Genomic DNA, 16,832 nt, shown 5'->3' with positions numbered 1-16,832 from the left:
ATCAGCAAAATGACATGATTTATTTCTTATATCTGCCTACCCTATTATGTGATAACAATGAAGAGACGTGGTATGAATAGAACTAACTATTCATGTATCATTCCACAATATGTGAGCAAAGCTGATGATAAAAACAATGACAAAGTTAATGGGGAATTAATAAAAGCACTGAGTTACAATGTTTGAAGAAATACATCAGGATAACATAATTTGAAAAAAACCCAAACATAAGGTTTTGAGTTAAACCGAATATTCCGTTTTAAACACCTAGACCACAATCTGACTCTTATTTTGTAAATGTGTCATTTAATTTCCAAAGCAGAACTCTGAACTCCAGCAGTGTAAAAAGACTGATACTTGGTAGGGTGCTAAAGGTGCTAGATTATGTTTCTATTCGCATTTCTACATTTTCAGAATGCTTCTCTAGTGAGATGATTCTGCTACCTTGTCCTTTGGTCAAAAATATGTATTTTCTTAGCAGTAGCAAAGAATGTTGGATGATTAGGTGTACCATGAAGTAGAACAATGAAGAAATGTGTCACTTGTGCAATGTTGTGATTTAAGCAGGCATAGGAATATTCCCTAGTGCTTGTGTTTAGACTATGCATAGCTTCCTCACAAAGAAGCATTATTGAGGTACGTTACCATCAAGTTAAAAAAGTCTGCAGCAGTCAAACTGTTCAACTACCCCTACATTTCTTCTGGATATCAGGAATTTGACCGTAGTTACAGGACTTTTTTTAGCTAACAATAACAAATACATCAATGAAGCATTTTTCTCAGCTCCTAAGCAAGCCGTCCACAGAAGATGTAGACCAACTTATTCATGTGTGTTGTTTAGGAATCTGTTTCTTTTCAAGTCTTGAAGTAAGTGCTGTAAGCATTTATCCAGGAAATCAAAACAACCTTTTTTCTCAGCAGGACGGGCCTTCTCTTCTTCTCTTCTAGTCTGGCCTTGAGGAAAAGAGGCAGTGCATTGACTCTTTAATAGTGTAAGCTAGTTTCTCATTTGCAGTTTCGGCAAAACAACAGGTGTGGGACCGTAGTAAGGCCTGTCGGCTGAGAAAGAGGACTGTTATTACCTTTCCTTAATCAATGTGGCACTGTACACCCTAGTGTGTGTTCATGCTCTAATTTAAATAAAGGTAACTTTTGGATTTGGAGGAGTCTGAGTAAAACTTCTATTTTCTCAAGATTTTTTCATGCACACCTCTGCTCGCTGTGGGGTAATTGTTTCCTTCTGTGTGTATCTGAACCAAAAGTTCTGCATCCATATTGGAAAATTGTTTGAAAGAGAAACTAAGCACATGTATATGTCTTTGATATGTGTTGTACAATGTTATTGTAGGCTGTATAAAATGATAAAAAGTGTTGTGTTGTGTATGTACCCTTTTTTGTTTGATGAATACACACCCGGTACTTAGAGAGGGTCTGTGCTTGTGATTGAAAATTATACAATAATATTTTGTCTTGTGTAGTGACATACAGTCACTAGTACTAGTGACTAATTAATATTTTCACTAGCATAGTCATAATTCTATCCGTCCTCACAGATTACCATTTTGTATATGCCGTTCCTCATGCCCAGGTGGAGGTAGGAGTAATAGGGAAAACCCCTAGATTGTTTAGCAAATTGCTCAATATGAGCACAAGAGACTGAGCAGCTCATGGGCATACAGCTGTTGTAGTAGCACTTTCCACACAACTGAAAGCCCAACAAATGGAAGTCATCAGGATAGACTGGCAACAAACGAAATGCTGATTCTATATCTGCTTTTGCTAACGGGGCTCCTGGACCTAGCTGATTTAACAGTTCCAGAGCACCATCCAAGGACATATATTTGACAGGGAACAGGGCAGTGTAGATTATTAACAGAAGCCCCTCTAGGGGCTAATAGATTCTGAATCAGCCTAAATTCCCCTGGATCCGTTTTGGTTACCAACACCAGGGGAGAGCAGATAAAGTTTGGAAACAGGTATCCTGAAACCAAAGTAAAAATCGGAGTACAATTGATGAGCATCTTCCTGCCATGGGTACCTATTTAACCAAGGGCTCACAACTAGTAATGAGACCGGGTAGGGATAATCAAACACAAGGGACAAGATTCTTTTATTTCTGACTACTTTTTTCCTTGGATTTCTTGAAGCATTTAAACTCTGGGTGCATTGCTGTCTCATAAAAGGAACAATTGTGTTTACATTTGTAACACCCTTGTGGTCTGGAACAGGCTTTCTTATTATATGCCCAACACACCCCTTTCCACTCTCCTGGCAAATGGGCATCTGATCACTGCCCTCTAGTTTCTTAACCATCATGAAATGCAACTATGCATGCACTTGTATTTAGTCCCAAAACATATGTTGTTTCGTAGCTTTCTTCAATCTGAATGCTTTATCGTATTCCTTCAAGCAGGACCCCCCAACTCCCCATAAGCACCCAATATTTTTCATATAATAGGAAGTCTGTGGGCCACACTCAGGGTATTTCTCAAAAAGCACAGACTGATAAATAGTAAAACTCTTCATCCAGCTCATTATTGTCTCCTCAACCTTTGGCTTCTTCAATTCATGTGAACAGTCTTTGGATTGCTTGATCTCCTCATCTGGTGGTTTAAACACAGTGAGTTCAAATACATCAACATTTGCCTCTTTCTTCATTTTTGCCTTCATGTCATTCATCCCTTAGGTGCAAACCTAACTGAACCCTAGGAGAAAGGGCCTGATCACGGGAACTACTAGCATTAGTTGACTCCTTACCTTTTGTTCCTGCTGCGGACACCACAATTGTGGTGGGTACCCCGGACGATGTTGTGGGTGGGGAGACCACCCCTGCCGTCCCAGGTTGTGTATTCACAGGCCCTATTTGCTAAATAGAAAGGCTGGGGGCACTCTTGGTGCCTGCCCTACCCCCTGGTTGAGCAGATGGGTTCCTTTCCAGGAGGATTTTTGCAAATGCCAAGGCCGCCCCCTCCCCATCATGTTTGCTGGGCCTTGATTGCCTAGTTGTGAAAGCTATGGTAGCACCCTAGCTAAACTACTCACAAGATCATTTTCAGAACCACCTTAACTTGCTCTTGTCAGACCCCTGTATGTCACCCTTTCCTCTCCTAGCACGATGAGATCAGCTGAAGACTGACTGGGTGTGGAAACTATCCCTGCGTATGTCAGGCTAGCCCCTGGTGCCTTAACCTCATCGCTATTCCCTTCCTTGCTTGCTTGTTAGCTGGTGGGAATGCTGCTTTTTGAGGGGCCTTCTAAATCATATAACAGCACCAATTTCTCTTTAATGTGAGTTTGAAGTGCCACCTACTGCTCGAATACGGGAACACCCTCTCATACTACAAGGTATTTCATCAAGTATCAAAGCCCCGACTACCTGTGCAGAACGGGTGAGCACAATCAAGTACAAAAAAAACACCTGCAGGAGAAGCCAAGACCCGCTCCCTTCCTGACCAAGAGCCCAATTACTGGACTATGCGCAGTGTCTGCTCCCCCAGCCCACCTCACCTTACCTCGCTCACTTGCAACAGCGACCTCAAGAACCTGAGGAATCTAAAGATGGGGCCAGCTGGAAACGGTTCACCCTACAAATAATGAGGACTGCCAGCACCACCACTGAAGTCCCCAGGCAGAGGCAACCGTCCGGTCGAATGCAGGTAGACAGGGAATATGTCCAATGAGGAAAAGAGCATTTCCAAGGAGAAGCATGTCATGAGAAGTGCAACAAGGCTGTCCAGTCATTTCAGCCTGCACCTGTCTTTGGGGACCTTTGATGGAGGAGATGCGGCCCCTTGTCCAATCTTACCTGCCCATAAAGTGAGCCCAAGTTCCTACTGGGTTAATCGAGTACTTTATGTGGCAGAATACATTAAGGCACACGTCATCTAAAAGCGGTCCTCGTTGAAAACATCAGGGGAAGGAGTCCTTACCAAGGAAATGTTTATCGTGTATGGAAGTCCCTTTATGGTAACCAAGCAAGACTATGTGAACAACAAAGGAAATTGAGCATCTTCAGGTGTTACTCCAAAACAGGCTATCCTAAAAAACAGTGAGTCGACAGGTTTACAAAGAATCGCAGATACTCACAATGTGACAATGGATAATCCACACCTTTCAAGACCAGTCTAGATAGTCATACTTCACTGCTCAACATTTTGAAAATTCATTTGTTTCTTGTGTAGTGACAAATGGCCATATTTTCACTGTTTGCAAAATGATATTTGATTTCTTTCCAGCCAAGAAAGTGTAATCATGTCATGTGTTTACCATGGCTGCAGAAAAATATAAACATAGTATTTCTGATATCTCAAAATCTCAATGTGATAATTAAAATGATGTTGAAGTATGTGAGGCACAAAAGTAGGAATCTTCCACCAGGCCTAAATTTATTATTCAGAATGGAATTATAATTTCGAATAGCCGAATGAGAGACTTTTGTTGTGATGAAAATTATGGTACCTTGCAATCACATGAATGTGTCACACTTTTCTTTAGTTAGTTCTTAATTTTAGAGATGCCTCATTGTAATGTAGCATTAAAAAAACAACACTAATGCAGTAGTTGGCCCTTGAAATGTACTACTGGAAGTATTGCTGTTAAGTGCCATCTCCACTAAAATAAAAAATAAACCATACATTGGGGTACATTTACTAACAGTTGACACAATGCTGGATAACAACCTAAGCTTCTGTGCTGAATTGTATCCAAGTGAGGTAACATAATGTCTCCATATATATTAGGATATGAAGCTGCTTCATTTTCACCCTGTGCTGGTGCACTTTCGGCAAACCTGCTCCACACCCACCCTTGCAGCACAGTGCAAATGTGCAAATCCAGTGCAAAGTGGTAGGAAACATGGCTCATTTGCACTCCCACAGTATGTATTTCCACCATCCCATAGTTTATAACATGAATATCTAAATTGAGCTTATGGTTTTGCAGTAGACAATATTTTATGGAAAAGCTAAAAAAGCAAGACGACCTGGACAAGGCAGACACAATTTTGTAGCAAACTTTAGATTTTTGCCTATTGAAAGGAAATCCCACATGAATCAAGTTGTGGCTTCAATAAAGACACTGGTATGTAATAGATTGACTACATAAACGTGTGTATTGGGTATTGATAACTAGAAAGGAACGACAAATATAACATAACAGTGCCTGCATTGGTGGCAGGTTTTTCAAAGGTTGCCTCAGTATTAGAAACAAAAATGTTACTATCCTAAAGGAGTTCAGCTGATTACTTGTTTACAGCAATGGAAAGCACTGATGCAAGGTTTATAGCATTTCTTGAAACAAGAAATATCCTTCACTATATGATAAAGGTTACTCACATCAACAAAGCAACCCCCTAACTCTGGATTTGTCTAATTTGTTGATTGAATGATGGAACAAAAGAGAATGCTTCTCAATGTAGAGTGGTCTGTGAAGAAGCATATCGAAACTTAGTTTTAAGCATTAAAATAAAGAATTACATATAGACACTTGAGGTGTTAATTCTAAATGACATCTGCCTTACTTCCCAATGCCGTAAACATTATATATCAAAAGATGACCAAACTTTCCTAACACCTAGGCACACAGAAAGAGGAATGGGTTAAAACCTTTGAATTTAAAGTTGCTTTTCAGAAGCAGCAGCTTTACAAAACAAATTAAATCAGACCATGAGTCAGGAGGATCTCTTCTGGCCAGAAATGCAATTTGGTGTTACTAAACAGATTTAGTCTCTGCATTTCTAAACTGGTAAATGATTATATTAGTGTCTAGGAGAAACAATGTCAGATAGTGGCCTACTCCTTGCCTCTGGCAATACAAAATGCTGAATGCTTCCCACTAGTACTTAAACATGCACTTGATAAACCACACATCGAATAATGGTAGAAGTCCAGTGTGAGCAGCATCACTTCAATTATCCTTTGCATGCAGTTTGCAAAATGTTTTATCAGAACAAATTGTGCTTAAATGGCATACTCTGCTCAATTGAACATCATTTGATTTTCTGTGTATTAGATTTCCAGGGGTGGAATCTTCACTCCCAATCCCTTCCACAAATCATTAAGTATTGTCTGTCTGCTTTGAAGTATATATTCCCATCTGAACGAAGATGTTACACACCAAGCAAACTGTGGAATTTTTTATTGCAAGTTATTGTAAATGTATATAGGGATTACTCCCCCGATGAGGCATTAAAACAGTTTGTGGCCATTCAGCATGCTTCTCAATGGAGTGCAGAGATAGGTGTTAAGTTATATAGAAGTGCTACAATAGTCATATATTATGCAACATTATTAGAGTTGGTATGCTGATTAGTTGCATGCAATTTCTATTATAGAGGAAAGTGTGTTGCTAACTGTTGTTATTGATCAGGTGCCTTTCTTATTAATCAATATCTATTTCTAATTGTGTCTGATCTTAAAGGAAATGTAGTAATAGTATAATATTCTGTTTGTTGTTTGCTTGTCCCAGTAATCCATGTAATTGGATTTTGAAGTGTTGATAAAGAATAAAGTCATATGCATTTTGCGTAATTATTAGGAGTCTGATGGGAAACACTAAAAATGATGTGGGGGCATATTACCAACAACTAGCGATATTTATCGCTAAATGGGCTTAGTGAAATTTTTTCTATCGCCGTGCTTCGCCTGATTCTATCGCAGAGATAACTTGCTATTAGCAACATTTATCTCAAATGCGATAAGATTTCAGGCGTTAGTGGGGAAATGCGTGAATATCTCTGGTAATCCAGTGATTTTCATGCATTATCGCTAATGAGGACTTAGCCATAATATCCAACTCCCATTTGATATAAGGCTAAGAACTGGTCTGAGCAGGCATTAGTTTTCAGCGATATTCGCGCTTAGCACGAATATTTCCATCAATACGCCTGCCTTGCTAATAGGCGATAGCGACGTTAGCGACTGCTTTCAGTTGCTAACAGGTTGGGTATGCCCACTTTGCATGTCATTAGCGATAAATATTGCTGACATGCAAAGCGGCCCCAAACCGCTCGCTATCGCCTACAAGCTGTCGCTAACTGCTGTTAGCGACAGCTTGCTAATAGGGCGATAGAATTATCCGCACTTAGCGTCCGAAAACAGCCGCTAAAGTGGTGATAATCACATATCGCCCGCCTTGGTAATATGCCCCTTCATTTGGAAGGTCAAGGCGTAAGGACAGAAGGAGACATGTATTGACATAGGTTCACTTATTATTGACATTAAATAGGCCTTTTCTGCAAGTCAAGCCCATTGAGGTTTTCCAGATGTGGTGGTATTACATTTTGGCATTTTTGGTTTCTCTAACCAAATATTTAGGTCACTTAGGATGCATATGTTGGAGAATTTCACAATACTTTTAGATATAGTTTCTAGAAAGGGATCTATTAATGCTCTGCTCTTTGGTGGAGCTCTGTTTAGTAGTAGAAATGGGTATGACAACATTGGTGAAAGATTGCATCTTCTGAATGAGATTCACACCTTGAGATGTGTGAAAGTTGTGTAATTTGTATTTGCATAATAAAAGAACAAATTTCAGGAATATTCTACATTAATTAGCAAAATGCAAAACTGGCATTTGGTGCTATATTTGCATTTGACACAAAAAAGATAGCTAAAAAACAGAAGTGACGCCAACAACAGGCTAATTCATTTTGTTCTTGCGTGTTCATACTGAATTTTGGGGTATCTATTCGCTGGTGTCTCATTTGAAGAAAATGTGTATTGATTTGTAGGATTTCCCTTGGTGGGGAAGAATGAAGGTTTGCAGTGTTGTGCATGTTGGATTTTTGGACTTCTACTGTATTATGAACAACTAGTGTGTGTATATGGAGATGACCCGCTGGAATACTACAAAGGATAGGGAGGAATTTCAATTTCTCTGCCTCTTTTCTTTTTCTTTCTCCCATTGTTCGATATAATTATGTATTTGCGGTAGGGAGAGAGGGTGTCTATCAACTGTTAAAGCTCTGAATACTGCAATAGATTATAAGCCTCTGTTTTATTTTTTCTGGATTGCGATTGTTACAGATTGAATTGATATGGACTGCTGTTCTGTAGATGAGGTATGTGCACAGCCTGTGAATCTTGATTTATTTATGGATATTTTAATTCATGTCTATGAATGAGTCTGGGAGCATGTATTTTAACTTATCTCTGATGTTTATGTACGAAGTACTCTTGAACAGTATATCAATGACTGGAAATATTGTTTACATCATAAAAATATGCCACCACATAACACATTTTGCAACCCAGTAAAAGGGACCTACATGTGATCGTTTGTAAAACAAGAGTGGCACACATATGTTTTCATGTCATATTTTTTGTAAACAAAAAAAAACTGTTTGCTAATTGTATACCTGTCACCAAATATGTCTTTTAGTAACCATGTCACAGTTGTAAATAACAGGAGAGTAATATCATATTACAAAAATGTGTTGCCAATACAGTTGGATCAAAAGGTATGCATTACATCATGAATATGTAGAGAGGTAAAAGGTCACAGTACAATATGCCTAATCACTCCTGCTGCTTGAGTCTTTGAATATTAAAATGCCTTGCTGATACCATATTCTGAGATCATTAGTTTTAAAGCATGTCATCTGTATTGAACGAGTGAATAGTTTTTGGAAAATCAGTTTGAGTGAGGCTGCAACCCTTAAAATGTTTAAACTGTTTGATGTTTATGTATTCAGTTTCTGGTTGTGATTGTTTAGAAGTATCTAAATAGTAAAATGTTACTGTTTTTCATTTCCTTGTTCTTGTTGTCCCCTGTGCTACACAACACCCGTTTGCAAGGTTAGGTATTTAGGATAGTTTAAGGCATCAAAAAGAGGATAAGTAGGCACACGAGGAATATTTTGGTCCTCCTCAGTTTGTGAATTTATGGATTTGGGTGGGTACGGGTGCTTTACTAGTGTGCCTTTGTGCTTTAAATCTACTTCCACTACAATATTTCTAGCGACATCTCTAAGTATTCCAATGCATACTAAGTTGGTAGACACATAAATGGATAGAAAATAAGTGTGACCATTGCTGTTGTAGCAAGAGGTGTGATGACACTTCTGGAGACATATTTTAAGTCTTAAGTATTTGCATTGTAATATTTTATGTTCTCGCTAGTTTTCTCCAAGTGTGCCACTATATGTCCATTGTTACCTTAAACACAAACATACCTAAGTGCACTGTTCCCTCTAGGCCGCGCGCGCGCGGGCGCGCACCTTCTCTGACGTCAGCGCGCACCACCTATCGTGGAGCGCGCACACAGGCCGTCACAAGAGATTCGCGCCGCCCGCCGCTTTTAAAAAGCGAGCGGTGCGAACATGACATGCAGCACATTTCCAGTGGTGGCGGCGGTTGGCGGCGGTGCGGGCGTGAGAAGTTGCAGGTAAGGAGCGGGAGGAGTATGTATTTACCACGGCGGGAGGCGGGTGGCGGGAGGCGGGAGGCGGGAAGCGGGAGGCGGGAGGAACCGGTGGTTATTGTGGGGGTTATGGTAGTGTGGGAGCGGGAGAAGTCGCTTGGCAATTAATGGGTAGTCGTTTGGAGGAGTGCTTTCAACGTAGTGAAATTGGCCGAACAGATGTGACTAACCAGGAATGATCGGGCAAATCCAGGGCATCTCTATCACCGTCTCGCGCCATAGTCTTCTTTATAAAAGACTGCATGGGCTTTCTCTCCATCAATTCTCACATCTACTCCGGCCCGACGGGTGGAGGACAATTTGCCTGATTGTTGACTTTAGGGAGCGAGCCCTTGGTGAACATGTCTGCTATGTAGGTCGGAAGAAATGGCGGCTGGGTTTCTTGGCGTGCACACGCACACACTGTCAGTGTATCACAGAATGTCAAACATATTAGTACAGTTGGTTCCGAACATGAAAATGGGTATTCAAAGATGACGAAAAGCCACCAAATCTTCTCTAATGGGGAATAGGTCCAAGAACATGAAAAGAAATCTCGAGCACTCTGACACCAGTCAATCTTTTCCTTTGTACTCAATCTTCTTGCATTCTTTATTCTGCTGAAGGGCTAGAGATATCCTTCAGAGTCCATGTACCCAAGGGTGTTTGAACACTGTATATAAGTTTGGGAACCCCTGTTAACCTCAGCCCTGATTAAGTCTATTGTAGTAATATCCAAGGGCGAAACACTTGTCCACAGAACAAAAGGTTATCGGCTGTTCCCTGCTGGTAAAATAGCAGTTTTAGCACCTGCAAATCTGCTTCCCATTTAATGTAAGCCCTTACCCGGCGCTGAGTGAATGGAGTTGCAGCGGCGCGGTGCTCACACCGACTGAGTTGTGCCATTGTTATTTTATTATTTTAATCAGTCTGTCAGACACATAGCTGGTTGGGTCAGCTGAATCCCGCACGGACCGCCACGGCCTCTGGGATTGTTTCTCAGCAGCAGACCAGCCCCTCTTGTGCTGCTGCTGTTGAGCCATACTCCCTATCCTGCCCGGACTGTGTTTGCTGTGGTGAGAGTTGTTGCGTCAGTGGCGATGTGCGATCGGTAAAATTACTGTTCCTTGAGTTGCCTTAGAAAGTAAGTGTTGCGCCTCAGTGAGTTATCTTTTCTTGAAAATGTGATCTACATGTTATTAATTGTGCAAGCGGGCCACCAGTGCTGCCGGTCCATTACAATTACTTTCAGCAACAGCAAGGTTAATTCACACAGATCACGTTGTAAATGCCTGCCAAAAAATACCATTTTTGTAAAGCAGCATGAAAACGGAAAAGGGAGAAATGGCCTCTTAAAAATCCCACTTTGACTACTTACAGTTCACATATTTCTTAATTACCATGATTGATCGATTATCTGTGTGCAATATGGAATTTTAAAAGACAAGCCTGTTGCTAGCCTGAATTATAAAATGGCTCCTCTTGGATCCCCTTCCTGTAACCGTCTTTTTGGAAAGGGGCACTAGGTTTGTGACTTTACATTTCAGGGGTTTTGCAGCAGCTTGAAAGTCTTTCAAAGCGAGGTATTGTTTTAAGGGCATACTTCCTGATATTGAGCTTTTTCCATGGACTTAAGAGCTTGGTTTTATTCAGGGAGGGGGGAGGGTGGGGAGTGGATGTCTGTGATTAAGAGCCGTCATGCAGTTTGTCTTTGGTTGGTGCCCTTCCGTTTCTGGTGCTTTGATGCAATTTTGAGATCCTAGACTTTCTTGTTGCTGGACTGGGTGTAGTTTCTGATATTAATTTGTTTCCCTCGTCTTCAATGCTTGATTTTACTTGCGTGAAAGAGTCACTCATATTCATTGAAATGTCACTCATAATTAACTGACATTGTGGAAATGTCACACATAGCAATCTGAAACCTTGGCAGTTATGCACTAAAATCGTTTTACGCCTGTTATCACCTGCATTAGTTTTAGTGTAAAAAGGCAGCCTCCTCGGAGCTCGTTAAAGACTCAGAAAGAGGGCATTATGCCCCCCCCCAGAGCCTCACAGTGTACAGATGCACATTTGCACATGTGGCTCCCCTATCATTTATTGCAAATGACCTGGTAGAAGAATTTTTGGATGTTATGGTTGAGCAGCACGTATTGTAATCCTATTCTAACATGTTTGTTGCTTGACTTATATACCAAATATTTTTCAGACTCAGCTTGTGCACAGGCTGTTAGAGCCCACTCTTGACTCCCTTCTAGCTCAACCCTTCCTGTTAATTTATTGTCTCCCTCTCCTCTACTCTGAAGTCACACTGTCATCTGAATGCAGCCTCAGGTTTGAGAACCCACTGACCTCTGCCTGAGGACTCCTCCATATTCATTATACTCCCACGAGGCTCTGTTGCTTCAGCCCTGAGGACACACTGTCCTCTGTTTGACTGCAGCCTCAAGTCTGAGGCCTCCTCTCCACATGTCTTGCTTCCACAAGGCCCTGCTGCCTCAGCTATGAGATCCCACTGACCTCTGTCTGTGGTCTCCTTTGTACTTGTCTTTGATGGATTGTGTGCTTCTCAGCCATCCTGTGGGTTACCTTGTTCACCCACCTCAACCATTTGCAGTTTGTATTTTGTGCTACACCTTCTGTAATGCCGCTTTCCCCTGGGATTCACATTTATAGACCAGTTTAAGATAATGGATGCTAATAATGGAACACATGGGCACACCCCTGTTTGTCCTAAGCTGAAATCCCAGGTAATTATTTGGTCATTTTTTGTCTTGGGCCTCTTGACCGGTCCCATTCACAGTTTGTAATTCTTCAGGCGTTTGCTGACTTACTTGTCTTCACTTGTAGGTTTCCAGTCTGTACGGTATTTGGATTACAGTGGTCAGGTGCGAGTACCACAAAGACAAGGTAATTCTGTTTACGTTCCTCGTTGGGTTGGGGGTTGCTGGGTAAATAGATTCACAATCTGCACCCTTTTATCTTTTGCAGGTTCGTGAGACCGTACTACAAAGACAATTGCACAGGCAGACGTGAGTGCAGGCAGAAGAGGTAATTGTTGGGTTGAGTTAAACTGTGGTGCGTCTTGAACATTGTAGTACCATATATACTTACCGATGTTTTCTTCTGTTGCAGGTTTCACAGCAAGAACCCCATACATTTAAAGAGGCGCACGTGAGTGCAGGCAGAAGAGGTAATTGTTGGGTTGAGTTAAACAGTGGTGCGTCTTGAACATTGTAGTACCATATATACTTACCGATGTTTTCTTCTGTTGCAGGTTTCACAGCAAGAACCCCATACATTCAAAGAGGCGCATGTGAGTGCAGGCAGAAGAGGTAATTGTTGGGTTGAGTTAAACAGTGGTGCGTCTTGAACATTGTTGTACCATATATACTTACCGATGTATTCTTCTGTTGCAGGTTTCACAGCAAGAACCCCATACATTTAAAGAGGCGCACGTGAGTGCAGGCAGAAGAGGTAATTGTTGGGTTGAGTTAAACAGTGGTGCGTCTTGAACATTGTTGTACCATATATACTTACCGATGTTTTCTTCTGTTGCAGGTTTCACAGCAAGAACCCCATACATTTAAAGAGGCGCACGTGAGTGCAGGCAGAAGAGGTAATTGTTGGGTTGAGTTAAACAGTGGTGCGTCTTGAACATTGTAGTACCATATATACTTACCGATGTTTTCTTCTGTTGCAGGTTTCACAGCAAGAACCCCATACATTTAAAGAGGCGCACGTGAGTGCAGGCAGAAGAGGTAATTGTTGGGTTGAGTTAAACAGTGGTGCGTCTTGAACATTGTTGTACCATATATACTTACCGATGTTTTCTTCTGTTGCAGGTTTCACAGCAAGAACCCCATACATTTAAAGAGGCGCACGTGAGTGCAGGCAGAAGAGGTAATTGTTGGGTTGAGTTAAACAGTGGTGCATCTTGAACATTGTAGTACCATATATACTTACCGATGTTTTCTTCTGTTGCAGGTTTCACAGCAAGAACCCCATACATTTAAAGAGGCGCACGTGAGTGCAGGCAGAAGAGGTAATTGTTGGGTTGAGTTAAACTGTGGTGCGTCTTGAAAATGGTAGTACCATATATACTTACCAATGTTTTCTTCTGTTGCAGGTTTCACAGCAAGAACCCCATACATTTAAAGAGGCGCACGTGAGTGCAGGCAGAAGAGGTAATTGTTGGGTTGAGTTAAACTGTGGTGCATCTTGAACATTGTAGTATAACAGTTTGCATTCATGAGCTAGGCGTCAACGTAAGCCATGTTTCCTTATTTTGCAGGCTTTGTGGGACAGCAGGCTCAAACCGGCGGGTACGGAAATGTTCAAGCGCAAAGCTGTAACTTCAGGAGAGTGCAGTGCTTCACCACAAAGGAAGAAATGTTGCCTTGTATTCAAGGAAGAGTGGATGAAGGAAATTGTGGAGGCTGAGACACAGAAGTCACGAAGCAAGGTCCGCATGCAACTCGGGGAACTATTTCAATACAGTCCGGATGTGGGCTTGATTTGCAAAGCATGTGCCGAAGCCAAGATTGTTGGGGACTTTTCCACAGGGAAGAAATGGAGTGATGGCTGGAAACTGGACTACATGAAACGCCATCTACTTAGCAAAGTACACGAGTCTGCCATGGTGATATTGAGAAACAGAAGTGCTGCTGCGAGGTTTGGTTTTGGAGTACGGGCAATGCTGACAGAAACTGCCACAGACAAAGCAAATAGAATGGAAGTAGTTGAACGCCAAATATCTATGCCTGAGGAGATAAAGATTCTCATCAACAACGTGTTGCTGGCAGTCAAGATAAACACTTCAATGTTATCTGTACAAGACATCCATGACCACTTAGCTTTGTATGTGAAGATACCAGACAGCTGGAGGAGCAAGAACTATGCCTTTGAGTTCCTTGAGGCCATCAATAGCGTGATACACTGTGAAGCTATGACAGAACTTCGGCAAGCTTTGTATCACACCTTGATAATTGATGAGAGCACAGATATTTCTGTTTCAAAAATGCTCATCCTGTATTTCAAGTTCCGACCTGTAACATCAACTGAGCATAAAACGCAGTTTGGGGGCATAGTGAAGCTGACTAGCTGTAATGCTGAGGCTATCACTACTGCCGTGAAAGAATTCTACACTGCCAATGAACTGGACCTCATGAAAATGGTCATGTTCACATCTGATGGTGCATCTGTGATGCTGGGGAAGAATAATGGTGTTGCTACTCGCCTTAAACAATCCATTCCTCATCTAGTTGAGCAGCATTGTGTCGCCCATCGAGAAGATTTGGGAGTTGATGATGCCTGGAAGAGGGTTCCAATGATTAAAGAGATGGAGACATTATTGAGGACTGTCTACACTGTGTTCTCCAGATCTCCTGCAAGGAAGTCCAAGCTGGATGAAATTGCATCGGTCACTGAATGTGAAGTTGTCTCTTTTCGACCACTGAATGAAGTCCGGTGGCTTTCAAGGCATTTTGCTGTTGGTGCACTAATTCGTAATTACGAAACTGTTCTTAAGTACTTTGAGCATGAGAAAATTGAGGAGAATGATCCAATTGCTAAATATTGTTATAAAAAGCTATCGGACTCCAACTACCATATTTCCCTTGCAGTACTTAATGACATTCTGGGTGAATTTGCATCTTTGTGCAAACTGTTCCAAAAAAGTTCTTTAACTACTGTTGAAGCCGTACAGTATGCAAGAGCGAAGATTGGCCAAATTAAGCAACAGTATTTGGGGGACACTGTCTTTTGGAGCAGCAATGTAAGAGAGCTGATGGTTTTGTACAAGGATAGACAAGAGTTTGACAGTGGGCCTATTTTGTCTTTTGTTTCCCTTCTTTGTGAGCACATGCAAAAAAGGTTCCCTGAAGGTGAGCTAAAAGAATGGGCAAGTTTTGAGATCCAGGCAATAGCCACACAATCGCATTTTGATTTTGGGACTGAGAATATTGAAAGACTTGTTGAAAAGTATAAAAATGTCTTGGCCCTGGGTGATTGTGAAACACCAGAAGATGTTGTTCGACAGTACAGAGACTATAAATATGTGGTGGCAGAACATGTTAAGGGTGGGTTATTTACCACCTTTCAAGACATGGTGACTTTCACTGTACGCAATGCTGCTCAGTATAGTGTCGTGTCTCAGCTTGTTGATGTCTGCGCAACATTTCAAGCATCTAGTGCAGACTGTGAACGAGGATTCAGCCTCATGAATACTATCAAGAGCAAATTGAGGAATAGACTAGAGCAGAAGCATTTGGACATGCTGATGAGGACAAAGGCCTACCTCCTGAACGGGAAAGTTGACCTAGACCGAGTTTATCAGCACTGGAAAAATGGCAAGGATCGCCGTGAGAAGCAACCCTGTCACCCATCTAGTGACGCCACTTGACGTGTCTGAACAGCCCTCTACCTTCTTGTGTATATGTGATATTGTATAGGCTTGCAGCATTTCCCCACCCAATGAACTGTGCTCCAGTTAAGAATATTTATTAAAATCTAATGATGGTACCACCATTGAAGTCTTGTGCTTTTCTAAACTTGAAGTGTACTTGCCAGTGTAACCAGTTCATGTCATGGCGTGCTTATCCAATATTGCAAACTGCCCTTAAGACCCTTATTGTGGCGCTGTATGTGTGAAAATGCACTATCTTTTCGCTTTTTAAAGAAAAATTTTGGAGTGCCATTTGGCGCCGCAGACACGCGCGGTTTGGTTCCTGGCACACATAGCCATGGTTGCAGCGCACAGAGACCCTCCACTGCCGCACACACAGGAAAAAAATTAGAGGGAACATTGCCTAAGTGCAGTATATTATTTGAATTTTTTTCTCTAAATTATGGGATGAAACTAAAGCATGGAAAATGAGAAGTTCATAAAATATTCTTCGGTTTATTTGTAGAAGTTTGAGAGCTAAGACTAAAACACACAGGGTACTGTTTTTTCTTGTGTCGGTTTATTATGGGATCTACAGCATTTTATAGAAAAATACAAAATGGAGAACACTAGTTTGAGCAAATCCTCTTGCTTGTCCCATTCCCCATGGTGCTGAATTTAGGTTTTAGTCAGTTTTCAAAATATTGTAAATACTTAACTTTGAATACATGAGGAAATTAGACAACAGAACCAGAAAAAGGGAACAAGAAAATGGCAATGAAATTCGGTAGGGAGCACAATCGACAGAAATAATTGATAATGAATTGAGAAGATGAACTGAGGGATAAAAAAGGGGGTATTGTTTCTGAGTATAGGTACGTTGGTGTAGGCATGGGAACAATTTTACAACACTAAGTTACAGGTAGTAGTATATGTGATATACATTGGTGTAGAAGTACAATAATATTGCTAGGGGTAGATGTATTATTGCACAGCAAGGGTAGTTGTTTTAGAACATAGATAAAAGTAGAGGCTTTAGGAAATATAGGTG

General features: G+C 41.3%; 2 protein-coding genes across 2 annotated transcripts in view; both read left to right on the top strand.

Annotated features, from left to right (window-relative positions):
* Positions 1-16,832, top strand: part of LRP1B (LDL receptor related protein 1B) — a 3,812,342-nt gene that overhangs the window by 448,676 nt on the left and 3,346,834 nt on the right. The window lies entirely within an intron of this gene.
* Positions 13,730-15,808, top strand: LOC144825098 (zinc finger protein 862-like). Its single transcript, XM_078683990.1, has one exon. The coding sequence runs from the start codon at positions 13,730-13,732 to the stop codon at positions 15,797-15,799; it is 2,070 nt and encodes a 689-aa protein (XP_078540116.1). The 3' UTR covers positions 15,800-15,808.

The sequence above is a fragment of the Lissotriton helveticus genome, chromosome 3_1 (assembly GCF_964261635.1).
Source record: "Lissotriton helveticus chromosome 3_1, aLisHel1.1, whole genome shotgun sequence".
Lineage (NCBI taxonomy): Eukaryota > Metazoa > Chordata > Amphibia > Caudata > Salamandridae > Lissotriton > Lissotriton helveticus.
The sequence above is the reverse complement of the archived record's forward strand: the minus strand, read 5'-3'. Positions and strand labels throughout refer to the sequence as shown.